Genomic DNA, 16,868 nt, shown 5'->3' with positions numbered 1-16,868 from the left:
CTTGTATTCTACAGCCCTCTTGGGGGCCACCAGAATCCTGAGAAGACCCTAGACCACCCAGCTTGAAGTTGAGTTCTGATCAGGCCCTGAACTGGAAGTCATCCTGTCTTAGTCACTGACTCAGACCTGGAGAGTAACTCCTGAGAATCTTGGGTCCCATGCAGTCCTAGGTGGTCCCAGAATACTCTGAGATATCACTGGGTTTGAGGACCTCGCAGAATTCTGCTGAAGTTTTGAGCTTCGGTATCACTTTTGCTGGCCTTGGAGACTTTTGCCACTGTTGAAGAGGAGACATTAATTGACTAAGAGCATTCTGATTATGTTGGTTGAGAGGAGTTTGTGATACACTAAACTATGAGAGTGCCATATCTCCTAATTCAAATTCACTAGCCATGAGGGACAAAGATGTGTCTAAATTTTTGGTCCTGATGCCACGACCCAGGTCCTTCTGACTACCAAGGTTGTGCTCTATCCACTAGGCCACGATGCTGTTCACTAGGCCACGCTGGGCCGACCAGTAGACTGACCAAATAGTAACATTTGTTGAGTTCTTATGTTTGAGGCAAATGAGAAACTTATGCTGTAAGGGTACAGTTGACTGGAAATCTTGGGAGTAACTCTGCCTGTGGCTCTGCTTAGAGACTTTACAAACAATTGCCCTCTCTGAGGCGGAGGACTTGTTGTAGCTTCAGCTTACATTACTGCCATGTGGGGCGCCGACTGTCGTCCTTCTCTAATCCTTATCTTCCCAAACAGACCGAGTGAAGCCAATGCCATTTAGGCTCCAAAAGAGTGGAGTCTTGCAGACCCCATGACAGATTGAGACAAAAAACACAAATCCAAACTCTGAGCCGTTGTTCTCGGGCGAGCCTCAGGAATCTTCTGGCGAACTGGGACTCTGCCAGCTAGGTCCTGACTAAAGGCAGGAAGATATTTTCTGGTGATTCCAGGCAGGCTTCACGAGTTCACAGCCTCTGGCTGTGAGAGCACATTAGGAGGCAGAGATCTACTTAGAAACTACACGAATTCCATCTGTTCCGAGGTGAAGTGAACTTTTATTTTCTAATTTAAAGAGAATAAACCAACAAGATTCCTGTTGGGGGTCGCAGATAAATAAAATGACAATGATGAAAATGAAGGAAACAGCAAAAGACACTATGGAAGCTACAAATTTCAGTTCTCTCTCCTTCTCACTGGTTTGTCCCATCTCACTTGTTTCCTCCACCTTACTCTTTTCTTCCTCCTAAGATTCAGGCCCTGATCTTTCAGATGATTCCTCACCTTGGCCTTCTGTATCAGTTTCTCAATTACTCCATAAAGGGAGACGAGGAGAAAGGACAGAGCAAAGAGCAGGAGACGCCCAAGGACAGCCTCTATGGCCAGAAAGGCCGTATGTGGCTCGTTGCTTTTCCCCGCGGGGCCGCTGTCGATGCTGCCTCCGAACCCGAAGAACTCACAGAACGGCGGGGCCCAGCCGTAGTTGCAGTGACAGTGTCTCCGGTTGTTGCACTGCCCTCGCTTGTTGCACTTGTCTAGGGAGCAGTCGTAGTGGAGGAAGGAGGCTTTCTGGCAGGTCCTGTTAATACATATCATGCCTGGGCCGCAGGAGGTACCGTCTTTCACGGCCCCGATATCCTGCAACCCCATCGCGATCAGTGATATATGGTAGTCGAGCCCCCAGCACATGATATTGATCTCTTTCAGATGAGTCTGAATGAGCGTCGTGTGGTCTGGCATGGGAGGCGTGGCCTTCACGTTGGTGCACTGCACTCTCCCGCACAGTACATCCTCAACTGCACACTTCATGTACCTGTTCTGTGAAATGCCACAGTTGCCAAACCGGTCGCCTTTTGTATTTATTTCACGATAGCATCTCAAGGGAGCATTCTTTGCTTGGAGGCCGAAAATGTTTTGACACTGCCGGAGGTGAAGATAACAACCCTTGTGATAGCAATGGCCGTCGTCGCTACAGAGGGTCCCGTCTTGCACGTACACGTCTTCTGGACAAAGCGGCGTGGTCCCGTTACAAAACTCCTCTAGATCACACTCGTTTTGTTTTTCCCTGCATATTTTTCCAGCCGGAAGAAGCTGACACTGCTCGCAGCACAGTCCGGAAGTGCATTTCGCCCCGGGCCTCATTTTACAGTTTGGCTGACAGCAGGGATCTTCCTGGCACTCCTTCTTCGTGCCACAGTCGCACTCCTCTCCCTTTTCTACCAGTTTGTTGCCGCACTTGGGCTCCACAACCTCCTGCGGGAAGTTGTTCAGACATTCGGCCCCAGAGGTTACGAAATCAAAGTAGCTTTGAGAACTGCAGTTACTGAAGTGATCGGCGTAGGCATTCACCGCATTCATTATGCAGGTCTTTTGGGCACACTTGCAGTCTTGGCCGTCGTGAAGCATGCCCAGAGAATGACCCAGTTCGTGGGCCACTAGGACCGCGTCCATAATGAGGTTCAGACCCCTTTGCGAGGTGGTAGATGCCATGAGCTCGGTTCTGCTGCAAACAGATGCTACATTGGCCCAACCCAGAGTGTCGTCGTACTTCTGAAATGCAAAGAAGTGGGCGTGGTCGTAGTGGGCCCGTGGGAGCCAGTGCGTCACCTGCCAGGCTTGGAATTCCAGGAACACTTCGAGTAAATCTTTGTAGTCAACGTTTATGAGATTTGATTCTGTCCAAATCTCAATGGCAGACAGCGAAATGTCGGCATTGAGGGGCTCGTAAAACGAATCCATAAAGTTTATTATGATCAGTGTTTCTCTCAACACCTCTGATACATTATGATTCTTGAATTTGAATCTCAAGTGGTCCACTACCACCCCCAACTCCACGTGCTTCGGGTGCTTAAAGGAAACGGAAGAGTCTAGGCGCTTAGAGAGATCCGGCGGCTGGCCCCGGGCCAGCTGGCGGGCCATCTCCCGGTCGGTGAGGCCGCAGGTCCGGTTGCCCAGCGGCCGGTCGTCCAGCCGGGACACCCGGTGCTCGAAGGTGGCGGAGGCCGGCAGGGGCTCCACCTGGTAGAGGCGACCGTGCAGCTGCAGCATCCCCCACAGCCCCCGGAAGCAGGTGCTGAAGGTGGCCAGGGAGCCCGGGGCGCCCTCCACGGCCCCGCGGTAGTAGCAGCCGTGGGGCACGTAGGGCTGCTCCTCCAGCAGCTCCCCCCGGGCCGTGAAGGTGAAGACGGGCAGGCGGCGGGGCAGCAGCAGCTTCTTGGGCCGCAGGTGCAGCACGTGCCTCCGGCCCTCGAGGGGCAGCAGGTAGGACAGCCGGCCGGGCTCCCCGGCCTCCCCGCCGCGGGGGGTCAGCCTCCGGGGGATGACCACCTCGGAGGAGGAGAAGCCCCAGTCGTCGGGGGCGGCGAGGAGGCCGCCCAGGCCGAGCAGCAGGAGGGCGGTCCCCGCCGCCCCCATGGCGCCCGGCCCCGCCCCTTTTCCCCGCCTCGGAGCCGCCGCCAGGGGGCGGAGCGGAGCGGGGCTGGGCGCGGGGCCGGCGAGCGCACGCGCGCCTCGGGCTCCGGGCCTCAACCGCCCGTCACCTTCCGCGGCTCAACGGCGCCTCCTCCTGGCGGGTCCGCGCGGGCGCCCTCCACCGGCCGTTGGGGCTTTGCCCACCCTTGAGGGGAAAGGGCGGGAAAGTTGGGCAAATGGTGGGCCGCGCGAGGGAAAAATGGGAGAGGGACAGAGACATTGAGAGAGAGAGAGAGAGAGATGAACATTCGCCTTTACTGTCTCTTCCCCATCCCCAGCGCACACACTGTGTCGAGCGCTTCCCCTGAGCAGATCACTCAACTGGGTACATTGGAGAGAAGAGAAAAGTTAGTGGATATAATAATAATAATGGTATTTGTTAAGCGCTTACTATGTGCAAAGCACTGTTCTAAGCGCTGGGGGAGATAATAATAATAATGATCATGTTGGTATTTGTTAAGCACTTACTATGTGCAGAGCACTGTTCTAAGCGCTGGGGTAGATGCAGGGTAATCAGATTGTCCCATGTGAGGCTCACAGTCTTAATCCCCATTTTACAGATGAGGGAACTGAGGCACAGAGAAGTTAAGTGATTTGCCCACAGTCACCCAGCTGACAAGTGGCGGAGCGGCGATTCGAACCCATGATCTCTAACTCCCAAGCCCGTGCTCTTTCCACTGAGCCACGCTGCTTCTCTAACAAGGTGATAAGGTAGTCCCAAGTGAGGCTCACAGTTTTAATCCCCGTTTTACAGATGAGGTAACTGAGGCCCAGAGAAGTTAAGTGACTTTGCCTGAAGTCACACAGCCGACTAGCGGCGGAGCCGGGATTAGAACCCACCACCTCTGACTCCCAAGCCCGGGCTCTTTCCACTGAGCCACGATGACCTCCTGCTTTGAGGAGCTTATAGTCATGTAATGTGTTTTTCCAACTCCACATGTCATTATTTTTAGTGCAAACTAGTGTGTTGGGAGACCAGTTCGGGCCTCCCCACGTCCCTTACCCTCTCAGGGACAGTAAGAATGGAGGGTCACGGGGAAGCGTGAAGTTCAGGCCTTCAAGCACTCGACCCCCAACTCCCAAATTCTGAGGCTCCTGCCCCGAGCACAGAGCATGGACCAAGCGAGCTCCTGCCCGAGAAAGGACATCGCACATTTCCAGGTTGGATAAGGAGGTTGAGGCAAGGTAGGCTGAGCGGCTTGGCTCGGACATTCCCATCTCCAAGACCTGAATAGTCTTCTGAAATTGCCCAGGATTTGCTTACAGAACTCTGGCACAGCCTCAGCTATACTGGGACTCGTGAGGCCCGCCGAAGGCCATAGCCAGGGTCAGCGGCAACAAAATCATCACCGGTCAATCCTAACTGAGCAGGAGATTAAGGATGGGGGCGAGAAAGGAAGAATGGGAATTCTTCTACTTCATTAGTCAAGAGTATTTATTGAGCACCTAATAATGTTGGTATTTGTTAAGCACTTACTATGTGCAGTGCACTGTTCTAAGCGCTGGGGTAGATACAGGGTAATCAGGTTGTCCCACGTGAGGCTCACAGTTAATCCCCATTTTACAGATGAGGTAACTGAGGCAAAGAGAAGTTAAGTGACTTGTCCACAGTCACACAGCTGACAAGTGGCAGATCCGGGAGTCGAACTCATGACCTCTGACTCCGAAGCCCAGGCTCTTTCCACTGAGCCACGGGGAGAGTACAGTAGAATTAGGCCGTGGAAATATCTCCGGAAGGAGCTGTCCCCCTTCGGCGAGGTCTCATCTCTCCTCACCACAGAACAAATTCTGTACAAGGAGCGTACAGTCTAATGGTGGAGACAGGCAATAAAATAAACAGGTTGGAGGAAGCAATAGACTAAAAAAAAAAAAAATCCATAAATCCTTTGGGAGTGAATGATCTGCAAATGCTGAAGTGGCAGTAGAGGAGGAAATAGGGTGGAGAGATGAAAGATGAATCCAGGAAGGCCTCCTGGAGGAGATGTGATTTCAAAAGGGCTTTGACGATGAGGAGAACCATGGTCTGCCAGACCTGAAGTGGGAGAGGGCAGTTCAGGCAGGAGGGAGGGTGTGAGCAAGAGGTCGGGGTGGGAATGACAAACACAATCCCCTAATTAGCCTTGAGTAGCTCCTGACTTGCCCCAACCAGTCAGTGATATTTATTGAGCACCTGCTGAGTGCTAGGCAGAGCACTTAACACTCGGGAGAGTGAGACAGTAGCAAGTTACAAATTGCCTACCTGCAAGGAGCTTATGGCGTAATGGAGGACACAGACAAAAATTATCTACAGGTCGTGAAAGCTGGAAGAAGAGCAAGTAGAAAGCAGTAAGCTGTGCAAACACGTCAGGACGAAACAGCAGAACAAAGAACCGAGGGTCCAGGCCTATATTAAATGTCAAATAATAATAGTTGCGGTATGTTTTAAGCACTTGCCAAGCGCTGTACTAAGAGATGGGGTAGATACAAATAATCAAGGGAAGCAGCATGGCCTAGTGGGTAAAATCTGGGCTTGGGTGCCAGAGAACCACGTTTCTAATCCTGGCTCTTCCATTTGTCTGCTGTGTGGCCTTGGGCAAGTCACTTAACTTGTATCTACTCCATAGCTTAGAACAGTGCTTGACACACAATGAGGACTTAACAAATACCATGAAAAAAAATCAAATTGGCCACAGTGCCTGTCCCATATGAATCTTCCAGTCTAGCAGGGAGAGGAAATCAATGTACGTGAGTGCTGAAATAAGAATAAAATCCTCAAGTGTTAAGGGTGAGCCCTGGGCTGACGTGACGCGGGTGTTGTGAATTAATCGGTGAAGGCTTCCCAGAAGATTGATTGACTGAATGAATGAGTTGCTAAAGAGAGGACTAATGTTACCAATGAGAGAGGGCAAATGGAAAGAAGTATTTGGGTCAAAGAAGAAGACGAGTTCATTAGCTGAGAAAGAAAAGAAGCGTTTCCCTGAGCTGGTCCATATTTTAGATCAGCAGAAACAAAGTTATGTAAATGATGGTTATTTGCAGCCTTATAACCTTTCCAGAGGAATCTCAGCTGATGTCGGGTAATTATTTGTCGCTAGAATCTAATACTTTTCTCTCCTTGGGCCAAGTCATTTTTGGAGGCTTTGCGTGGTGTGATGAGAATCAGAAATACCTTTGCCATCCGTCACCCCTGAGAATCCTTGGAGCGAGCTCCATCTGCCTGTGTTTAGCTAGCAACCAGAGTCACGTTGCTAGCGTGAAGGTTGCCCCATGTGAACCCATCAATCAGTGAGCTAGAGTTTTCAGCCCCACTGACATTACAACGGAGGTCAAAGAAGTAGTCTTAACTCCTCTGTTGCTCTGGGGAGGCTTTGCAGATGGTTTTTGGGAAATGAAGTTCTGAGGTGGCCAAAAATGGAATTTCTCTTATTCTCTTGATTGTCAGGGAGGTGCCGGGCAGGAATGGTAAGGAGAAGATTTAAGAGCTTCCACCCTTCAGTCCTCTGCAGTCTCCCTTTCCCCTTCTGCAGGACCACACTCCAGAGTATGGTCCTTCATTTTCCCTCAGGCAGACAGAGATATACATTGTCTGAATTTGTAGAGAGGTGAGGGAGACTTTATAGCACTACCTCCCTCCCCCGACCCACTCCATACCAGGAAGCAGTGACTAGAAACAACAAAAACCAAACCTGGGGGAAGAACTCAACCTCCGCTCCCCAATTCTCCCCTCCTGAAAGGATGGAGCAGGCTGCTGCAAGTCCAGTGCACACGCATCGTGGACAAGAGCAGAGTCTCACTTGCCTGAAAGGTAAAGCTCGAGGCAGAGCTGGTGGCCAGCACAGGTGATATTTCTGTCGCTTCCGGAACAGACAGGCTGAAGTGAGGTGAAGTGAGGTAATATCCTGCCCTGCTGATGGCTCATCAGTGGTAGAAAATCACTTTGCCATTTTACTCAAGTGCCAGACTGGAGAGGAAGAGGGGGAAGCTCTTTTTTCTGTGCATCTAACCCTCCACACCCAGAGAATAATAATAATAATAAAAATAATGATATTAAGCACTTATTATGTGACGAGCACTGCTCTAAGCAGTGGGGTAGATACAAGTGAATTAGATAGGCCACAGTCCCTGTCCTACATGGGGCTTACAGCCTAAGTAGGAGGGAGAACAGGTAGTGAATCCCCATTTTATTGATGAAAAAACTGATGCCCAGAGAAGTGTAGTTACTTGCCCAAGGTCACACAGCAGACAAGTGGCAGAGTGGGGGTTAGAACCCAGGTCCTCTTGACTCCCAGGTCCAAGCTCTTTCCACTGGAGAATTGACCTAATGGAGTTTACTCTCGGCCTTACTACTGCTTCTTTGTCATTTTCCTCTTGCTGCTGCTTTGTCATTTTCCTTCCTGCTTCTCCACGCTGAGAAGCAGCGTGGCTCAGTGGAAAGAGCACGGGCTTTGGAGTCAGGGCTCATGAGTTCGAATCCCAGCTCTGCCACTTGTCGGCTGTGTGACTGTGGGCAAGTCACTTAACTTCTCTGTGCCTCAGTTCCCTCATCTGTAAAATGGGGATGAAAACTGTGAGCCCCACGTGGGACAACCTGATTCCCCTATGTCTACCCCAGCGCTTAGAACAGTGCTCGGCACATAGTAAGCGCTTAACAAATACCAACATTATTATTATTATTACTCTTCATCACTGAGTAATAATGAGAATTATTATGATGGTATCTGGCCCCACCTTTCCTGGGACCCCGGGGGTCCGGGCTCCTTGCGGCCGGCCAGAGTAAGCAGTTACTCTGTGCTAAGCACTAGGGTAGGTACAAGATAATTCTATCAGGCCCAGTCCCCGTCCCACATGGGGCTCTCATTCCAAGTAGTTATTGAACATCTTATTCTCCTAGGTGCCCTATGATCTTGGACAACTAAATTTATGAACTTTATCTCAGTTGAAAAGGAGTAAATCTATTGTTCCCCACTTGCTACATACATGTTGCCATTAAGGTAAATCAGGAGAGAACTGTGAATCTTTTGCACAGAAAATGTGGTGCAGAAATGCTTGTACTAGCAGAAAGGTTACTAGTTTGATTTTATTTGAATAATCTGTTTCTTTAGTCCTTTTCAACTGGACCACATCAGTTCTGTTAGCAGAAAAAAATGGTATTTCTTCCCATTTTTGCTTGGCCTAAAAAGCATTGCTCTGTAGTGCTGATGCCAGGTGTGCAGCTGCAATGACAGCTGAGCAGTTTTCTTGGCCTATATTGGGGAGTGGATTGTCATCGAGGCATATAAGGACATGATCTGCACCAGGATGGTGGGGGAGGTTGTCCCAACCCCCTCCTGCTCAGACTCCACAGCCACTGTGTGGTTGTAACCTCCCAGAGCCTTCGACCTCGGCAGCACAAAGACTCTGGCAGCACAATTACTCCAGCACAAAGCCTCTGGCAGCACAATTGCTCCAGTTTCACAACCTGACAATTAAGCTGTTGATTGGCTCTGCCCAGGAGGAAGGCCATATGTCATATAAGTTGTGCGTGTGTGTATATGTTTGTGGGGGGCGGGGAGGGAAGGGAGATGGGGGGACTCTTCTATCCCAGGAGGCATGCTCTTCGCTACCCCTATTTGTAGGACGAATACTGGGGGTTGGAACCTAGGGCAGTCCTTCATCTGTCCACATTTAGGAGGGAAGGCTGTCACATTTGCCAACCCCGCAGTTGGCTCCATTCCACCATCCCGCTCTCATTTTCCAACATTAGTTAGAGAGAAATGCAGTCAGGCCGGGGAGCAGTAGGAAGAGGAGGCTGGGGAGTTTACTGGTCTTTTCAGGTCCCCACCACTGCCAGTGAGCTGGGGGTGGTGTTGGAGAAACCAGATCCCCCTGGAGCTTCTCCAGGAAGCATTTGGGCCCCCTCCATGGCCGCCTCGGCACCCATCGGGTGCCTGCCAGCTCCTAGTCAAGAGAATCGGGGGAAGGCAAGGGGAATTTCAGGATATTATGGTGGCTCTGTTCACTCTGAAGGGCGTGGCAACTCTGGCTGGGAGCAGACTCCCTGGGTGGGAAGGTCTCTCACTCCTATCCTGATCCTTACCTGGATCTGGATGTCCTATTGAGACTGGTCTCTCAGCAGTGAATTTCTGAGTGAGTATTAGTAAGTAAGGATTTGAGAGCTTCTGACCCCAGGAAGTAGCATGCTTTTGGTTTTCAAGGGGGCCACTTGGCAAACACACTTCTGGGCATGAAAGGGAAAGTATAGTTCTATAGGTTTTACTCATTTTAAATACTTCATAGTCACCAAATTTTTGGTCGTAGTAAGTGTGTGTGTGTGTGTGTGTGTCTGAGTGAGTGTATGTTTGGTACTCAGCCCTCTGTCAAACTTTCTTAATGGAAGCTGTTTTGAGAGTGGGAGTGGTCGGGAGTGGGGAAGGAAGCGGGAGCCTGGATTGATTGGAAATTGGTGACTGACTGCAGAGAGAGAGAATGTTAACTCTCCGTGTTCTGAGAATAAGATAAAATTCTCTCCGTACCCTGTTGGGATTTCCCCCAGCCCAACCTTGCTTTCTTGTGTTTCTTTCAAAGCCTTGATGCTGAGAAGCAAGGAAGCACTTTGTCAGAGTCACCACCTCCAGGAGAGAATGCAAGGAGGAGAAAAAGGCTGAAAGGGGAGAGGAAGGGAAGGGAGTGAAGAGATATTTCTTGCCTCTCCACTCATCATCAGGATAATAATAATAATGACAACCATGATTTTTGCTTGGCATTTTTATTCCCAAGACCCTCTCACAGTACTTAGCTCATTTTTGTCTTGGATGTTGTTATGCTCTCCCACTTATCAAAGGAATAATCAGTAGATCAGTTGATGAAGGTGAAAACAAACATCCACATTACAGTGCCTTGGGCGCTGGGTGCCCACCACCTCAGACTGTGGAGTCACCTTCAGTCTGAAGGGCAGTTGTAGTCGAGTGGACAAGGTTGCCTGGGATTGAAAGTATGTCTGAAAGCTGCTGTGGTCCTAAAAGTCCTGAACAACCTAATAGTAATAATAATAATAATGGTATTTGTTAAGCATTTACTATGTGCCAGGCACTATACTGAGTGCTGGGGTGGACACAAGCAAATTAGGTTGGACACAGCCCCTGTCCCAGGTGGGGCTCAGTCTCAATCCCCATTTTACAGATGAGGTAACTGAGGCACAGAGAAGTAAAGTGACTTGCCCAAGGTCACACAATAAACAAGCAGTGGAGCCAGCATTAGAACCCATGACCTTCTGATTCTCAGGCCCGTGCTTTATCCACTACGCCGTGCTGTTTTTTGTGCACAAATGGATAGTCCCCTCTTGGATTGTTGGACAGACCGTTTGCTGCACCTGATGATTTATTTTTGCCTTTTTATCCCGTGAGCAACTACAATTCCAGTGCATCCTGACACTCCCTCTCCGGGGATCATGCTTTCATTTTACTGCCTCCCAGAAAGCACCACTAGCAATTCAGGGACACCCGGTAGCTTTACGAGATTAGCTCTGAATGGGTTAGGAAGAATTTGACAAACCGGCCCCCGGCTTCTGTCACACAAGCAGATTTTCCAGGGCTCCACGTGATTTTCTTGGAGGCCCCTCTCTGCTAAGCCACCTGGTCTGGCCTCAGACACCTTGCTAGGCATGTGGCACCCAATATGGGGCCTTTGCCAGGGCCCGACTCCCTCTATCCAGCAAACTAGACACATTCCCAGGATTCCAGGCTACTGAGTGGAGCTTCTAGTGGAAGTGCTTCGGAGCTGGTGCTTCCAGGAATTGGAGATGCTGGGTGGTGCCTAATCTGTACTGCCGAGGTGCAGGTTGCAAACCAGGACTTCTCCCATCTCTGAGTTAACCATTGGATCCTTGGAAGCCGGTGGGGGAGGGGACAGGAGGAACTGAAAGTGGCCAATAGGGGATCAGTTTGAACAGTCCATCACTGGTATATACCGAGCACTTACTGTGGTCAGAGCACTGTACTAAGTTCTTGGGAGAGTACAATACAGAAGAGTTGATAGACCTGACCCTTGTCCACAAGGAGCATACAGTCTAAAGGTGGGGGCAGGCATTGAAATATTACAGGTAAGGGAAATGGCAGAATGTAAGGTGATGTGCACAAGTGCTGTGAGACTGAGGGTGGGGTGAACATCAAGTGCTTAAGGGGTACAGATCCAAGTGCATAGATGATACATAGGGTCAGGGAAATGATGGATTAGTCTGAGAAAGCCTTTTGGAGGAGACACGATTTTGTTAGGGCTTTGAAGATGCAGAAAGTGGTGGTCTTTCAGATGTGAAAGAGGAGGGAGCTTCAGGCTAGAGGGAGGATGTAGGCAAGGGGTCAGTGGTGGGATAGATGAGATTGAGCTACAAAGAGTAGGTTGGCATTAGAGGAACGAAATGTGCAAGCTGGGTTGCATTGGAAGTCATCAAGGTGAGGTGGGGGAGGGGGGGCACAGCTGATTGAGTGCCTTAAAGCCAGTGGTAAGGAGTTTCTGTTTGATGTGGAGTGTCTACCCCAGCGTCCCCTGTGTCTACCCCAGCGCTTAGAACAGTGTTTTGCACATAATAAGTGCTTAACAAATACCAACAATGTTATTATTATTATATGGAGGCAGATGGGCAACCTCTGGAGGTTCTTGAGGAGTGGGGAAACATAGATTGAGTGGGGGTTTTTTTAGAAAAATGATTCAGACAGCCAAATGAAGAATGGTCTGAAGAAGGGAGAGACAGGAGGCAGGAAGGTCAGTGAGGAGAGCGATGCAGCAGTCAAGGCAGGATAGGGCAAGCGATTGGGTCGGTGTGGTAGCAGTTTGGATGGAAAGGAAAAAGTGGATTCAGGAGGTGTCATGAAAGTAGAATCAACAGGATTGGTAACAGATCGAGTGTATGGGTTGAATGAGAGAGATAAGTTGAAGATAATGCCAAGCTTATGGACTTGGGATAAAGGGAGGATGTTGGCGATACAGTAATAGGAAAGCCATGGGGAAGACAGAGTTTGTGTGGGAAGATGAGGAGTTCTGTTTTGGACATGTGTAGCAGAGAGACAAACACGAAAGAAAGTTACTGGTAGGAGGAAGCAACAGAGTTTCAGTACATATATGTAAGTGCTATAGGTGAGTTTCAGTACATATATGTAAGTGCTGCAGGTGATAAGGCTAGAGATGAAAGGAGTACCCAAGGGCTTAGTGGGAGAGGGCTCAACTGGATAAAAGGTAGGGGGGGAAACGGGATAGGGGGGATGACAGGTTAATCAAGGGAAGGCTTCCTGGAGGTGATGTGATTTTTTATAGAAGGGCTTTGAAGATGGGGAGAGTAGTGGTCTCAGGCGTGAAGGATAAGAGAGTTCCAGGCAAGAGGGAAGATGTGAGCAAGAGGTCGGTGGCAACAGAGATGAGAGCAAAGCATAGTGAGGAGGTTGGCTTTAGAAGGGCAGCGGACTGTGGTCTAACTGCCCTTGGAAAGTTAATTCTTGGAATGAACTCTAGTCTGAAAGTAAAGTTGGATAACTTCTAAGTGCTTTCTGTGCCAAATACTCGTGAAAGTCTTCGAGTTTCTCAGGACAATTTTGTGATGAGGCTGGGCACTCAGAAGAGACTGCAGGGGCTATTTTGGCCAGGATTTATGACTGAGTACCCTCAGAAATGTTATGAGCTCAGAGAAGGATCTATTATTTTTTTATTTTTAATGGTATTTGTTAAATGCTTACTATGATCCTGGCTCTGTACTAAGCACTGTGGTAGATACAAGTTAATCAAGTTGGACACAGTCCCTGGCCACATGGGGCTCACAGTCTTAATTCCCATTTTACAGATGAGGAAACTGAGGCACAGAGAAGTGAAGTGATTTGCCCAAGGTTGCACAGCAGACAAGTGGCAGAAACAAGATTAGAACCCAGGTCCTCTTACTACCAGGCTGTGCTCTGTCCACTAGGCCATGCTGCTTGAAGAGCTAAATCATCATCATCATCGTCATCACTGACTTTTATCGAGCGCCCACAGTGATTGGAATGCCACCCTAGGTCTTTCATACTCCAAAGTTGAATAAAAGATGGATGTCCATGTCTACAAAGAGCTGAAAATCTAGGGGAATCCAGGGGAAAGTAACAACAGTTATTTTTATAAGTGCTTTCTTTGTGTCAATCACTAGGCTAAGCCCTAAGAGAGATAAAAGACAATCAGAGTGGACACAGTCCCCGCCAACCCCTTTCCCACATCCTCATTCTAGCCTGGAGTCCTCCCCTTCCCTATATGCCAGACCACCACTCTCCTCACCTTCAAAGCCTTATTAAGGTCACATCTCCTCCAAGAGGCCTTCTCCGGGGATTAAGGTCTCTTATCTTTTCCTTCCTCTCCCACCTGTGTCACCTATGCACTTGGATCTGTATCCTTTGAGCCCTTGATATTCACCACATCCTCAGCCCAACTGCACTTACATACATATCTGCAATTTATTTCTTTGTTAATATCGTTCTCCCACTCTAGACTGTAAGCTCCTTTGGGCAAGGGAACATATTTACCATCTCTGACATACTGTGCTCTCCCAAGCGCTTAGGACAGTGCTCTGCACATAAATAAGCACTCAATAAATTTCATTGATTGATTGATTGATTTGGCTCACAGTCTGTGATGTAGGGAAACGCAGATATCTTATTCCCATTTTACGGATGAGGAAACTGAAAGAGAGGCAGCATGGCCTAGTGGAAAGAGTACAGCCCTGGGAGTCTGAGGACCTGGATTCTAATCCTAACTCTGCCATTTGCCTGCTGCATGACCTTAGGTAACTCAATCAATTGATGGTACTTACTGAACTCTTATTGTATGGAAGACAGCGCACTAAATGCTTGCAAGTGTACAGTATAAGTTGGGAGATATAGTCTCCGTCCTCACTTTACTTCTGTGTACCTCAGTTACCCCCTTTTTTTGGCAGTGGTATTTGTTAAGGGTTTATTATGTACCAGGCATTGTACTATGAGCTAGGCTGAGGTAGATAGAAGTTAATCAGGATGGACACAGTCCATGTCCCACATGAAGCTCACAGGCTTAGTCCCCATTTTAAAGATGAGGTAAATGAGGCACAGAGAGGTGAAGTGACTTGCCCAAGTGGTGGAGACAGGATTAGGACCCACGTCCTCTGACTCCCAGGCCTGAGATCTTTCTACTAGACCATGCTGCTCCTCCATAAAAGGGAATTAAATATCTGTTCTCTCTTCAATTTATACTGTGAGGCCCATGTGGGTCAGGGACTGTGTCCAACCTGATGAACCTGTATCTACTCTAGTGCTTAATGCAGTGCTTCACCCATAGTGAGAGCTTAACAAATACTACTGTTATAATTATTGCTGATAATTTATTTATGTGATTTGCCAGTGGCAGGGGTGGGATCAGAACCTGGGTCTTTGGGTTCTAGTGATTTGACTGAGCCACTTTTTCAAATAGATTTTTATGGATATACTGAACCAAGTGCAGTAGAAGTGCTTGAGTTCTCTGGCAGTTAAAGGTGATCCTCTTCTCTGTTTCTTTTACCAATTTCCTCTTCTATGTTTAGTTTTGTGTAAAATTCTATTCAACCCTTCCTTTTAGGGAAAACAATTATAGGCTTGCCTACAAGAAATGTGTCCTGCATCCCCCAGGTCTTTTTCATCTCCTCCACACTGAGATGGGCATAGGTATCAGAGCCAAACAGCAACTCCTGGCCATAAGGGCTCCTTTCACTAAACCCCCAAAGTGTAAGTGCCCCAAGGCCTGTTTGGGGGCTCTTTCCTGTTCTCAGGTAGCTTGAACCCTAGTTTGTAAGTCTGGAGTGGAAGCAGTTCTGTAGAGGTGGGAGAAAGAGAAAGATTCCTAAGGACAAAAACCCCTGCCATGGTGGTCCTGGGGCATGCAGACCAAAGGGCACGCTTGGTATGGCTGCAGGAAAGCCCATGAAGGGGCTCTTCAGCCCAGAAATTCCGTGTGGGAAAGGTCCAGACGGTCACAGTCATTTTGTGGAGTTGAATATCCTTTGGGGTAGGCCAGGTCGGCTGTGGCTGCTGGAAAGCAAGCCTGAATGTGGTGTATTTTGAGAGGAAGAGTGTAAACAGGAGTTCTTCAGGGTGTATCAGAGAGATTCCAGATGTTTCCTGGCTTTTGAATTCCCCATTCCTGCCCGTTAGCGAAAGACACCCAAGTCCCCCAAACTCCACCTGTTGATGTTTGAGCTGTGAAAGTGGTGATTCATTTTCTGGACCTCACACGGTGCTGGTGATGCCATTGATTTTCTCGGCCTCCACTTCTACCTCTCCGTGATGACAATATAATCGCATTTTAATCACTTCGTAGATAAATAAATAACAGCCTTCCAGCCATTCCTCTAAAACCCCTGATTACTGAAAGGACTACAGTGAGAATAGTGATTTTTGGATCTCTTCACCACAAAAGACCCCGGGGCCAAGCAGCAGGGTCACTGTTACTGTTGGTCAGTTGACAAGATTCCATGTGTGTGTATTGGAGGAGAGGGTGGAGAAAGCACGCTGCCAGAATCTAAAAATAAATCCCAAGCTGGTCATGATTGTAAGTAGAATGAATTGGCTAATTTCTTCTCAGCCTGTGTCCCCAAAGCAGCCCAGGATTGACTGTTTATCTTTATGTCTCCTCATTCTCCTTCCTCCCTCACACTCCCCTTGGTATGTGGTGAACTCTTCATCCTTTGTGGGGCTCAGGGCTAGACTGTGAGGAGGCACTGGAGAGTCAAGTGTCTGAGGAGAGCTGGATGGGGAAGGGTGACTGGAAAAATGCTGGGGAGGGACAGAGGGAGAGAGGAAGGGAGAAAGCAAACTGGTTGGATTGAGCTGGGCAAAGGTCTCATTCTCCCTTGATCCAGGGGGCTTGTCAAACTGGAGCCAGCCCTTTGGAAAGTACAAGGGAGAGGGTGGAAGGGAAAGATCAAAACACTTCTGTGCCTGGCACCTGGGCACCAGGCACCTGCTGGCCATGGGCAGCCAGGCCACTAGAGGTCCGAGGGTGGGGACCCAAAATGGGAGACTGTCAGATGCTGCTGACAGTCCTGCCATCAGTGGTGCAGCGGTGCCCCTGAGCCTTGCCAATGCAGGGTAGCTGGGGTACACCAGGCCCAGGGGGTTGGAGACCCTGGAGACTCTGACCCCCTCCAGGATCCCGGTGGCGGTGGCAGGAGGCGTCTATAGTGTTCATGCTGGGGATCCCAGGAGGATCTGGTCCTGGCTGGTTCCTGCTTAAGGGAAGGGAGAGAAAGACATAACCCTAGATTGAACTCCTGCTTATCTCTCTACAGCAGTGTAGGCAGTCCCGCCCCGTCCTCCCCTTCCCCCCTCCTTCAACCATCCTGAACTGCTGGCATATCTAGAGCTGACCCAGCCTAGCAGAGAGTTTGCAGGGGGCAGCGAGAGTCCTCTGTTGGCCTACGGTTTCTG

At 49.3% G+C, this 16,868-nt stretch overlaps 1 protein-coding gene and 1 long non-coding RNA gene across 2 annotated transcripts in view; one reads left to right on the top strand and one right to left on the bottom strand.

The window, feature by feature from the left end:
• Positions 1 to 1,035: 1,035 nt before the first annotated feature.
• LOC103165956 (disintegrin and metalloproteinase domain-containing protein 30-like) lies at positions 1,036 to 3,436 on the bottom strand. The gene has a single exon (XM_007658140.4). It carries the CDS (start codon positions 3,409 to 3,411, stop codon positions 1,174 to 1,176), a length of 2,238 nt encoding a protein of 745 aa, XP_007656330.3. The 5' UTR covers positions 3,412 to 3,436; the 3' UTR covers positions 1,036 to 1,173.
• An 890-nt stretch (positions 3,437 to 4,326) lies between these two features.
• The window catches only part of LOC114817405, a 29,920-nt gene continuing 17,378 nt past the window's right edge, over positions 4,327 to 16,868 (top strand). The window contains exon 1 of the long non-coding RNA XR_003765261.2: positions 4,327 to 4,653. This is a non-coding gene — a long non-coding RNA (uncharacterized LOC114817405). The remainder of the gene's footprint in view (positions 4,654 to 16,868) is intronic.

Source organism: Ornithorhynchus anatinus, chromosome 16 (genome assembly GCF_004115215.2).
Source record: "Ornithorhynchus anatinus isolate Pmale09 chromosome 16, mOrnAna1.pri.v4, whole genome shotgun sequence".
In the NCBI taxonomy this organism is placed as follows: Eukaryota; Metazoa; Chordata; class Mammalia; order Monotremata; family Ornithorhynchidae; genus Ornithorhynchus; species Ornithorhynchus anatinus.
Note: the sequence above shows the minus strand (reverse complement) of the source record. Positions and strands in the feature narration are given on the sequence as shown.